The 12,875-nt window shown below is 51.6% G+C and overlaps 1 protein-coding gene across 12 annotated transcripts in view; it reads right to left on the minus strand.

Moving 5' to 3' along the window:
- RAP1GAP2 (RAP1 GTPase activating protein 2) overlaps positions 1 to 12,875 on the minus strand; it is a 209,488-nt gene that overhangs the window by 80,264 nt on the left and 116,349 nt on the right. For 2 of the 12 annotated variants that reach the window (XM_053911459.2, XM_053911458.2), the window contains exon 1: positions 4,485 to 5,190. The exons of the other annotated variants lie outside the window; for them this stretch is intronic. In XM_053911459.2, coding sequence (XP_053767434.1) covers positions 4,485 to 4,559 — 75 coding nt within the window. In that variant the 5' untranslated portion in view covers positions 4,560 to 5,190. Of the gene's footprint in view, positions 1 to 4,484; positions 5,191 to 12,875 lie in introns of those variants that run through there. 12 annotated transcript variants of the gene reach the window in all.

Genomic DNA, 12,875 nt, shown 5'->3' on the forward strand with positions numbered 1-12,875 from the left:
CTAATTATACATGTATCACCACGTGGGAACGCTGACGCTGAACAGCTCACTTCCCCATAAACCATATGTCAAATAGCACGATTGCCCCGCCCCCTGTTGCCAACTGGGGTTGATGAATGGGGCTCTGGGGCAAATGCAGGCCCTGACAAGGTTTGGGGTAGGGCCCTCGGGCTGCCCATCCCAGGCCCAGCTGTTCAGGCAGAGCGGAGCATTTGGCTGCAAATGCATTCACACCAATGCAGAGTCCCCCAGCACCCACCACCACACTAACAACCAAAACACACCAGTGGTACAGGAGAGAGCTCCCTAAACATTCACATTCACCACACACACACACACACACACACACACACACACACACACACACACACACACAACACTCACTAACACACGTCCAGGCTTCCAGGAGGCTGATGGGCCCCCAGGGCCCAGCGGCGCACACCCTCCTGCTCTAAATAGTAGTGGCCTGTTGCTGCTTGCAATTTGCCTGCCCAGTGGTCCCCTCTTCAAAAGAGGCAAAGGAGGCACACAAAGGGAAAGGAGATGAAGTGAGAGACCTCAGCCTCCTTCTCACAATTCTCTTCCTTTTCCACCCAGAGACCTGTGCATCCAGTAGATTTGTTAGAAGCAGTGCTGGCGCGTGGCTCGGAGGGCTGGTGCCGCCTCCCAGGCCTCGCACGGACCCTGGGCAGTACTGGAACAGCAGATGCGCCTGTCACACTGGGGATGTGCGACCCAGCCACAGGAGAACAAAGAAGGTCTCCAGGGGCACCTGAGTGGTGAGGTTAGCAGCAGACACTGGGGTGGGGCCCCAGCTCCTGGCAACCTGACTTAGCCAGCAGCTGGCAACTGGTCACCAGTTCCCTAGTTCCTGCCCCTGCCAGCCGACCGTCTGGTATTGATTGTATCAGCCACAAGGGGGCCTGGTGAGCCACAAGGAAGGTGCAGACCCACAGCTGGAGCTCCACGCCACCCCCTGCAACGTGGATAAATGGAGCCAAGACAGGTGACTGCAAAGCAGTTCTATCTGAAGAGAGCTCTGTCTTCTTACTGTCCCAGACACACTTCCAGGCCCCACAGAGCAGGTGAGGTAGGATGCCCTGACCCCAGGGCACAGCCCCACCCTCACTAAACTGGGAGTTCCTTTGGCCAAATGGCTGTCCAAAGGGGAAGGGTAAAGGGGAGCCCTGGGAGTAACCAATCTGAAAGGGTCACCAGGGAGTGAAATCCGAACCCTGCTCTTCCAGGCCTAAAGGCCAGGACAGGTCTCCTGGAAAAGGAAGGTGCATCCTGATTGGGCTGAACCTACGAGGCGCCGCCAGGCTCTCACCCTGGTAACCACCTTCACCTGGAACCCGCTGTCCTGCCCTGGGAAACAGTGCGCCTGGATTGCGAAAGGAGCCCACTCATTAGCGAGGCAGGGCAGTCATGGTGTCCTGGCCACCAGGAGGGCAGCCTCGCCTTGCACACGGGAGACCCTGCCCCCAGCCGGAGTGGCTGGGTGTCAGTCTTCCTACACTTGGCCACTCGGGTCAGTGTCAGTGCTGTGGAATTCTTGAGCGCCAATCTTCCTGCCTCCATCAGCCGATCAATCTGGCCCCACAGCTCCCCTGAAATACTCTTGTCAAAGTCACCAATGACCTCCGAGTCGCCAAATCCAAGAAGGACTTCTGCCCTCCACTTCCTCTCTCAGCACCACTCCCTCCTCCTTGCAGCGTTCCCCCCTCTGAGTTCCCTAACAGCCCTGCTCTCCTGGGTCTCCTTCAGCCCTCCTCCTAGGCTCCGCCTCCTCTGGAGGGCCTCCTCTCAGCTCTGTCTCCACTGTCCTCCATGCTATCCATCCATCCCCCAGACTTAATACCATTGCTATGCTGATTCCCCCACAAGAATATCCCCAACCTTGGCCTCTCCTTGGACCTCCACATCAGCATCTCCAGATGCGTGTCTGATTTTTCTACTTCACAGCCTCATGAGTTACTCAAACTCAGTGTGTCTAAAATAAGAGCTCTGATCTTACTCCCCAAACATTTGCGGGCTTCTCCATCTCAGAAAAATGGAACTGAAACCCATCCACTGCTCAAGCCCCATCTACGATGACTAGACACCTAGATTCCTCCCTTTCCCTCACTTCCCATGCCCAACCCATCAGCACATCTGCTGTCTGGGCTTCTTCAATATAACTTGGACCCATCCACTTCTGTTCATCTCCACTGCTGACCTCCCAGGTCCAAGTCCCCTCCACTCTTTGTCCAGACTAGAGCAATGGCCTCCAATCTGGCCTCTCTCCTTCCATTTTTGCTGATCCATTCTCCACAGGGCAGCCAGACTAAAACCACATCACTGAGCTGATGAAGATCTAAACCCCACCCAAGGCCCACAGGCCCGGCATGCTCGGCCTCTCTGCCACCTCCCCTCACACACGTGACACCAGCCACACAGGCCTCCTTCCTGTTCCTCAAAAGTACAGCTTCTTCCTCGCTGCCAGTGCACTTGTCATTTCTGGCATCCAAACACACCCCCAGTGCTCCACACAGCCAATCCTCCCATCCTTCAGGGCTCAGCCTAAAAATCACCTCCTCTAGAGGCCTTCCTGGAGCCCCCAGGAAAAGAAAGCCTTTTCTCCTTCCCACAGACCCTGATGTTCTCAAATAGCACCCTTGAAAAAATGAGCAGCCAAACGGCATGGTTGTGCAAAGTTCAGAAGCTGCTGTTGTTGATGACTTTCCTACATCTACAGCCCACCTCCCTCCATAGGGTGGGTAAGCTCCATAGGACGGGAATCGAGTCTGCTGTACCCCCGGGCCCTAAAGCAGTCCGTAATCCATGGCAGGCATTCAGTGCACATTTGCAAAGTGAATGAAAGGACTTCACTGGCATTTCGATGTGGAAGATGTTCTCACACAGGAGAACAAGCAATACAAACTCCTGCTGGAGGAGTTTAGGGAGGGCTTCATGGGGCAGGTGGCACCCCAGCTGGGCCTTTGAGTGAGGAGCTTTGGAAAGGAGGGACACTGCAGGGTTGGGGGAGAAGAACAAGCCTGAGCACGAAGCACATGCAGGGAAAAGAGTCAGCCCCAGCGGCTGTGGCCCAGCCATTACTGTCAAATGATCCCTGCCAGGAGTGGTCTTACTGAGACACCATGCCATCGCCTCCCCCGCCAAGTGCCGGGAGATGCCCCAGGCAGCCATTTGTGCACCTTCAGCTAAGAGGGCACTGTCCCGCTTTCCCACCCCACACAGCTGCCAGGACCCCAGCTCCACCTCAGGACCCAATGAGGCTGCCTAGGGATGATACTCAGCATCCACATGGGGACTTTGGGACTCACCCAACTTAATGAGTGTCCCTTTAGCAGAACCAAGGCTAGCCCACAAAGTGCCTTTCTATTACTCTGAAATGGGCACCTCTCCAGTAGACCAACTGGGAAAGGTATTCTTTCCTCCGGTCAGATGTAGTCCCTCACAGGACACCTGGTTGGCCAGCAGATTGCCAATTCTAGGCCTCCCTCATTCCCTGTGCTGGGGGTCCCATTCGGCACACACCTTCCCCAGCACAGGTCTCTTTGCAGCCAGGACAAAACTGGGGTGAGCTGTACCAGCCCAGTGCCCTCAAAGCTCCACCAGCGGAGGGGCGCAGGCCAGTCTCAGGGTGTCTCAGGAGTCTTGCCCAGGGGACCATGGTGACAGTCCCCATGGAGGCTGAAGCTGTAATTCTCCCCCTGCCCCCCAGTCCCTCACAACAGCTGATGGCCAATTCCCAGAAGAGGCCATCTGGGTCTCAGTGCAGGGCCCCGCGCACTCATGGAGCGAGGAGAATTGCAGATTACCGGTGGGCTGGCAGGCCCTGCTGGTGTTTGCCTACCCCATAATATTGAATTGTAAACATGTGTGCCTGTTTACTTTCCCTGCCAGAGCCTCACCGGCTGCCTCGCAGCCAGGCAACGCTATCTGACCTGAGGGGCCAGGAGGGGGACTTTCTGTGCCAGGCAGGTCACCTGGGGAGGGTTATCTCAGTATAATGAGGTGCCTCCCTCCCCTCCCACGGGCCTTCCCATCCTCGGCCCCCGATGACCCTGGACCCACGAGACAGACAGTGCACTCTGACAGGAAGAAGCAGAAGGTGGTCCTGGGGACGGAATTGGTGGCACAGTTAGAACGGGACAGGAGCAGATCAGTGAGATTCAGTGTCACTATGGAACTGGTGGTCAGCTTTGCTGTTTCCCTGCCAGCCAAACTGAGAGCCAGGAGGCTCAAATTACAGCAAGAAAGACTCAGGTTAGACGGGAAGATGACAAAGTGTGACTGGAAGCAGTCAATGTCAAATCCTTTCAAAAAGAGACCAGGCAACTTCAAATCAGGTTGGGCAAAGCTCGTGTGTGCCATTATTTTTACCCCAGTGAGGGGTTATCTTTCTATCTGGACAGGGGATCAGCAAGTTGCTGACCAAAGGTGACAAAACCGAGGCCAAATCTCAGCTCTAGACTTACCGTGAGGGTGTTGTGTGGCCTTTTCTCCGTGGAAAAGCTCAGGAACATGCAGCATGCCTTTGCTTTAAACCCCATGGTCGGAGGAGGACCTTTGGAATCCGATAATTGGCCATGGGCTCACAAAGGAATAAAATAAGGCTGACAATCAGTGACAAAACCACGGGACCCCACAGAAGACAGGCTTACCATGGGTGTCCACAGGAAGTGGGTTTTAAAAACCCCTATTTCACAGATGAGGAACCCGGATCTAACAAAGCCCAGCCCCTCCCACTGAACCATGAAGGTGGCCTGACTTCGTCATAGGCTGAAGAATGGCCCCCTCCACAAAGCTCTCATCCTAATCCTCAGAGCCTGTGAACATGTGAGGTTTTATGGCAGCAAAGGAGAATTAAGGCTGCTAGTCAGCTGATCCTGAGATGAGAGGAGGAGCCTGGACTATCCAGGCAGGCCCATGTAATCACAAGAGTCCTATAATGGGAAGCAGAAGATGGAGAACCAGAGAGAGAGCAGTGTGAGGGCCTGACTCAGCAGTTACTGCCTTCGAATCAGAGGAATGAGGCCACGAGCCAAGGAATGCAGGCAGCCCCCCGAAGCTGGAAAAGGTCAGGAAATGTATTCTCCCTGTGAGACCCACTTCAGATTTCTGACCTCTGAAACTGTAAGATAAGGCTAATGTCTTAAACCACTAAGTCTGTGGGCATCTGTTTCAGCAGACATAAGAAACCAGGCAGACCTCCGGACAGGTGCGAGTCCAACAAGACTTCGTGGGAGGAGGGAACACGGCACTCGAGCTCCATGCCTCTGGCTGGGCAACCTTTCCTGTTCCCAGAACTGAAATGCCCTGGCGTGTACTAATAGCCGGGGGTGCACTTTACGTTGACCTTTGGATAACTGTCTTAAAGCTCTTTACTAATCTTCAGGAAGCCCTGCCTGCACTGGGCCCAGGATTCACGCAGCAAGGAACAAGGCAGCCCACCCAGGTAGAAAAGGACCACATCGTGCAAACGGGACTCAGAACACTGCCTGTCCATGATGACTCAGGCTGGACTCATGCCCTGCAAGGCCTGGCTTCCTTGTTCCCAACTCAGCTGCCAGGCCCCCAGGCTCTGGATCCCCAGCTCAGCCCTGCTCTCCAGGTGACAAGGCCCAGCCCTGACACTCACTGGACCCTCCCAGGCTTTGAAGACCCACCTTCCTGCTCCTCAAATCTGACCACGGTTCCTGACCTACTTCCTGCTTCACTGTTCTGGGGTTGGCGGGACTAACTTTAGGGCACTCAGACCCCAAGATCCATCCCCTTATGGGGAAGTGACAGGAAGAGCACCCTGCTTGGACTTCCCACCTTTCTGCACTTACCCAGGTGAGCCCTGCTCCACAACCAAGCAGGGACCGCTGGAGCCCTCCGTGGAGACCATGTCCTATTGTGGGTCACTCACTCTCAGAGGAGCCATCCTACCCTCCAAGAGTAGAGATCATAGCTTCCTGGTTCGATAAAGGGTCACCGAGCGTAAGGAGATGAAAATAAATAAGCCACAGATGCTACCTTCTGTCTCCCACAGCCCAGGAATGAGCACCCCATGGAATAAGCACCCCAAAGGGACACTCAAATGTTGTCCTGAATACCATCTGGACATCCACGGAAGGGTGAGGCCAGGGAGCCGTGAGGGAATCCAGCCAGAGGCTCAGCATCATCCTAACCCCTCCCCCACTCTGGGGCGAGATGCAATTCTGGTCTCCTGTGAGCTCAGGCCACCCACCACAGCCAGCCCCTGGGACAGGAGAGCTCTGGAAACAGCCGCAGGCACCAGGCAAAGGTCCTAAACCCAGACACCTCCAGGAGTCAGGAAGAATCTGAGGCAAAGTAGGAGTTGGAGAGAACACCCTCCCCCCACAGGATTGAAATGAAATTTTGAATATCACGTCGGTCAAAGAAGGTGCATCTGGGGACAAACTGGGCCCAGGCCACCAGCTAGTGATCCTTGATGAAGCACACCCAACCCCTCCACCTCACCTCTCTCATCCCCTCTCCTTCCTTCTTCCCCACTCCCTCCTATTCTTTCCCTTCTTCCCTCTCCTGGCCTCACCCACCCCTCACTTCTGGCTTCCCCCTGAGAGCCAACCAGCTATCATGTTCTCATCTGACATTTCAGTACTTCTTGGTCCTACAGCCAAATCAAAGCAGCTCAGCCCATGTCATTTGCTAACAAAACCAACTCCCTCCCCCAACACAGCTCAGCTTGATTTCCTCTTAACTGAGCCCAGGCCCTGGAACATTCTGGAACATTCTGGAACATTCTACGCCCAGCCTCCTGGTGAGGGTGTGGCAGCGTGCCCCTAAAGCAGCAGCCACACACTGTTCACACATGCACCACCCACCTCCAAAACCACCTGGGCCTCATATTTCAAATCAGGGAGCCAGCCACTATGGATAAAGTTGAAGCAAAAAAATACTACGTCTCCACTTTCAAAGTTGTTGTTTAATCTTTCACCTCATCTTCAGAGAACTCTCATAGGAATTCTGTCTCTTATAGAAAGGAAGCATTTACCCAAACTTCAGCAATTCCTTCTGAGCCACCAACACTGGTTAAATGCAAGTAAGATGGAACTTACTTTTATCACCAAGGCACACAAACGGTGCGACCCCGCTCGACAATGCTCCCTGACACCTCTGTCTGTGTACGATGCCAACATGTCGGACGCTTAGCAAACAGTAAGGATGAATGGGTCTGGGGGGTAGAATTATTATTGGGGTTTTTTTGTTTACTTTCTCTGTACTTTACAATTGCTTAAATGTTTATAATAAGCAATATATCACTTTAAAAATCAGGTGAGGGATTGCTGTTCATCTGCAAAAACAGTCTTACAAAAATTCTCTAAGAAGCCCTGGCTGGTGCGGCTCAGTGGCCTGCGAACCAAAGGGTCGCTGGTTCCATTCCCAGTCAGGGCACATGCCTGGGTCGCAGGCCAGGTCCCCAGCAGGGGGCGTGCAGCAATCATTGGCATTTCTCTCACACATCAGTGTTTCCCTCCCTCTCTTCCTCCCTCCTTTCCCATCTCTCTAAAAGTAAATAAAAATAAAATAATTTTGTTTTGAAATTTCTCTAAGAAAATGCTGGCCTTTTTCTTCAATGCCACATTCTCAAGGTTGTGTCCATCAATGAGGATTCACAAAGCACCTGTTAGGAGTATTTATTAAGCACCCACCACTAAGTGTTTATGCAGCATCAACTGTGGGCACCTTCTGTACCAGGCCCTGTGCCAGCAGGGGCGGGAAGAACACACCCTGTCCCCTTAGGACACAAGCCGGGGCTGTGTGGGGCCAGACCCTCCCAGCTCTGCCCCTGCGACGCCCTGGCCCATCACACACACACACACACACACACACACACACACACACACACACCGCAGTCTCACTTGAATGGCATCCAACTACACAAGGGTGAGAAGAAGGTGCTGGCACAGCTTCTGGGCCTCACCAAGCTCCCACTAGGAGCTCCTGAGAGGGGGCAGCCCACTCCTATCCTGGGTTAAATGGTGTCCCCCCCAAAAAAAATATATCCATTGTTAGGAACCTTCAAATGTAACCTGATTTGGAAAAAGGGTCTTTGCAGATATAATTAAGCATCTTGAGATGAGATCCAGGTGGACCCAGGTGGACCCTAAACTATTATAAGAGACCCAGAGCAGAGACAGCCAGGGGGAAGGGACAGCCATGCAGAGGCAGAGGCAGAGCGTGGAGCCTCTGAGCTGAAGGAGTGCCAGAGCCACCACACGCTGGAGGCGCAAGCAAGGGTCCCCCCATCCAGTGCCTAAGGAGGGAGCGGGGCCCTGGCGACAGTCCAGTTTTGGACTTCCAGCCTCCAGCACTGTGAGAGAATAAACCTCTGTTGTCTCAGGAGACCAAGTTTGTAGTCATTTGTTTCAGCAGCCCCAGGAAATAAAGAGACACCCCAAGGCCTGAAACTCTATCTCCACACTCAGGAGGGAGTTGGCCAGGGGCCCAAGGGAAAAAGACGACAGGAGGGGGACGCACAAGCAGCAACTACTGGGGCTCAGTATTCCTCCAGGGGTGAACACAGATGCCCCCCACCCACTATCCCCTAAAGCACCAAATACACTGGGCTTGGGAGTCAGGGAAACCCCACACCTGCATGAGGGTGGAGGTAGAATCTGGCCGGACCCCGTCCTGAGCCGGTCTCGGTGAGGAAGTATTCTATGTCACCCAGAACAGAAGAGTGAGATGGTCAGTGAACCCCCCACAAACATGCAGCCCGCGGCCCAGGATCACAACCACCAGCACCCATTACACACCAGTACACAGTGTCCGGCAGAAGCAGCGCCTGCTCGGGTATGGCTGGTAGGGTAATAATATGGGTGTAATAACTTATAGTTTTAATTTGAACATTTCACCTAAAATGTCATATGGTGTGGTCAAGCATGATACTGTTATGTTACAGAATTACATGCTTATGATTTTGTACTGATAAAGGGGTGTTATGTGTGTCGGACCCTGTATAACACCTGTATGTGCCTGGTACGTCTGAAGCCCTTGCCCACCTCCTTCCTCCTGTAATGCCCAAAGCAACACTATAGGGTGGGCTCAGTCCTACAAATCAAGAGACTGAGGTTCACAGATGACTGAACTGCACCACGTCATGTCATTGGTTACTCAATCCCAGGGCCAGGCCCAGGCCTCTGCGCCCCAGGTCCACCACAATCCATCAGGAAAAGCAGGGCCCAGACCAAGCAGGATGTTGTGGAGCCAGGGCCTAAGTTAGGGGATGGCGGCTGGTCAGGCCTTCAGAAGCAGGTGGCATAACTAGGGCCAGAGCAGCATGGGAAACAGCCCCAAGGAGATGTCTGGACGCCAAGTTCTCTATCGGGGCACAAGGTCAGTGTCCGTCTAGAAATACAGATTCATGTTAACATCAGCCGCAGTCAAAAGGAGTTAAGGGAACTTCCGATGGAGACAAACAGATCATACAGTACGTTCTCAGGCCAACCTTGGGACTCCCCACAGCCTCGAACTGTCCAGATCTCCACTCAGTCCAACCCCCAAATCCTTTATGAGGGCACCAGCCTCGCAGGGTCTTCCGGTCACCTGGAGACCTCATGGACTGTAAGCCACGATTGGCTCAGGGCAGCCTCACTACAGGGCATGGGAACGCGATCTAGAAGGACATGCCCTCCCTGAAGGCCCCTCCTGGGGTCCCTCTGAGTTGATTGCAAGACCTTTGTCTCAGCCTCTCTCCAACACCCTCACTGTCATCCAAGCTTCCCAGGCAGTTTTGGGTCTAATCCACAGGGCTCAGGTGGCCAACCACACAAAAGACAACTTCAGTCTTTATGCATTGGCCATGCAGAGGCACCTCAGCCATGGGGACCTGGTAGGGCTGGAAATCAAGGAGTCTTGGGAAGAAACTGTATTAACGGCAGAAAAATCGGTGCACTACTTCCTACCAAACCTTCCCTCTCAGTGCTGCTATTCTCTGGAGGAACAACAACGAACACTTCTGCACATGCTAAGTGCCTCTGTTCTAAATGACAAAGTTACATCGCTTCAATCAGTCCCATTGCAAGCACATGAGGCAGGTCCTCTTATATTTCTGTTCTGCAAATGAGGAAACTGAGGCAGAGAAGTTACACAGCCACAAAGCAGTAAAGCCTTAAGCCCAGGCAGACTGGCTCCAGGAACTGCGTTCTTAACTACTAGCCACCATTGCTTCACCTTCTTGAGAAAGAACCTCAAAGGGATTCGGATCCAGGTCAAAGGAACTGGATTAGTCTCCGTGGCGAGGGGAGACCATGTGGCCCATCAGGAGGAAAGGGAGGTGGGCTGGAGAACCAAAGGAGAGGAGAAGAGGGTTCCCAGAGACAGCATTCTGGAAGCCCAGCTGGCTTGTTCCCCAACACAAAGGAGAGAAGGAGTAAGGCCCAGATGGCCTGGAAGCCTAGGTCTCTGGGCTCTCCTGCGAGGCCTCTGGCTCCAAAGGCCCGGGCCCAATGTTACATGGGAGCAGGCAAGGGACTCACAAGTGCTGGTGACTCCCAGTTCCCTAAGGAAAAGTGTTGTTTCTCAAGGACAAGAACCACATTCACATCATCATCATCATCATCATCATCACAATTGTCATTATTGTCATAACCACTGAATTGAGCACCTACTATGTATAGTCACTCCACCAGCTACTTCATGGATTACCTCATTACTCCTCATACCTATTCCTCTAGGGGGCCACTGTCCCTATTCCACAGGTGAGAAAATTAAAGGTCAGGAAGAGTACGTAGCATGCTCCAGTGGGGGTCTGGAGGAGTGAATAAGACAGCACGGGCTTCAGAGGCGCACGGACAGCCCTGACTCCAGATCCTGGCTCTGCACTCGCCGGCTGCGGGATCTTGAGCAAACCTCTTCTGACAATTCCAATCAGAGATGCCAGAAGTGATGCATCTCAAATGTCAACTCCAAGTGGCTGGCCCTGGCTGCCTGCAGCGCTCTGTGGAGAGGATTCGGACCCACGTCTGAACTCATGGGAAAGACTGCCATGATCAATTACTAACAGCTGTCATAGGGGCAGAAGGCTGGAGAGACAGCACCCGTGCCACCTATTTGCCATCCCTGATCTGGAGAAACACCCTAGCCTAGAGAGACAGCTATACAAATACGTGGCTGCACTTAGACAGCCAGCGGATTCTTGACTGAAGCATCAAAGCAACTCAGTGTCTTTTCAACACCTGGACATCCACATGGGAAGAAGTGGACCTACATCCCTGCATCCTGCTATACACAATTAAGTTAAATGGACTCGGAGCTTAGACCTATAGCTAAAATTATAAAGCTTCTAGAAGAAAACATGGAAGAAAATATTTGTGATATGGAATAATAATAGATTTCTAAGGAAACAGAAGTCTATAGACATAAAATGAAAAAAAAATCCATATATTAGACATCATCCAAAACTTCTGCTCATCAAAGACACCGTGAAGAAAAGAAGTACACTTGTATCCAGAATATGTAAAGAATGCCTACAAGGAGACAAACACCCACCCCAATTTTCAAGGTGGATGAGGGGCAACAGGAGCCATAAGAATGATCAACAAGCACATGAAGACATGTTCAACATTATTAGTCATCAGAAAATGCAAATTAAAACCACAGCGAAATACCCCTCCACACCCACTCAAGTGGCTAAAATTAAATAAACTGACAATGGCAAACGTTGGTGAGGATGTGGAGCAGCCAGGACTCTCACAGCCCCGCCCGGTAGGAATGTAAAACAGTACCACCACCTGGCAGAAAGCTTGGTGGTTTCTTCATATACTGATAGTTAAACACTCGCTTAGCACGTGACCCAGCCATTTCACTTTTGGTATTTACCTAAGAAAAATAAAAATACATGCCCAAAACAAACAATAAAATCTATGCCAGGATGCTCATAGTATTTGGTCGTGTCTTGTAGCCCCTAACTGGAAACAACCCAAATATCCCTCAATAGGAGAATAAGCAAACCGTGGTGGTTCACACAAAGCACATACTCAGCAGCATGCACGACTCCCGCAGAACTTTTGCTGAGCTGAACACAATGCCATACACACTATATGATTCCTTTTTTTTTTTTACTGTATAAAGTTTCGATTTTTCTATTTTAATTTATTTAAAAGTGTGGTTTCTATATCTTTTTTAAATATATTTTACTGATTATGCTATTACAGTGGTCCCATTTTTTTTCTCCCCTTTATTCCCCTCCATCCTGCACCCCACCTCCCACCAGTATTCCCCCACCTTAGTTCATGTCCATGGGTCATACACATAAATTCTTTGGCTTCTACATTTCCTCTACTATTCTTACCCTCTCCCTGTCTATGTTCTACCTACCATTTCTGCTTCTTATTTCCTGTACCTTTTCCCCCATTCTCCCCTCCTGCTCCCCGCTGATAACCCTCCATGTGATCTCCATTTCTGTGATTCTGTTCCCGTTCTAGTTGTTTGCTTAGTTTGCTTTTGTTTTTGTTTTTAGGTTCAGTTGTTGATAGTAGTGAGTTTTTGTAGTGAGTAGTTGTCATTTTACTGTTCATATTTTTGATCATCTTCTTTTTCTTAGATAAGTCCCTTTAACATTTCATATAAGAAGGGCTTGATGATGATGAACTCCTTTAACTTGACATTATCTGGGAAAGCACTTTATCTGACCTTCCATTCTAAATGAGAGCTTTGCTGGATACAGTAATCTTGGATGTAGGTCCTTGCCTTTCATGACTTGGAATACTTCTTTCCAGCCCCTTCTTGCCTGCAAGGTTTCTTTTGAGAAATCAGATGCTAGTCTTATGGGAACTCCTTTGTAAGTAACTCTCTCCTTTTCTCTTGCTGCTTTTAAGATTCTCTCCTTATCTTTA

This window comes from Desmodus rotundus, chromosome 9, assembly GCF_022682495.2.
Source record: "Desmodus rotundus isolate HL8 chromosome 9, HLdesRot8A.1, whole genome shotgun sequence".
In the NCBI taxonomy this organism is placed as follows: domain Eukaryota; kingdom Metazoa; phylum Chordata; class Mammalia; order Chiroptera; family Phyllostomidae; genus Desmodus; species Desmodus rotundus.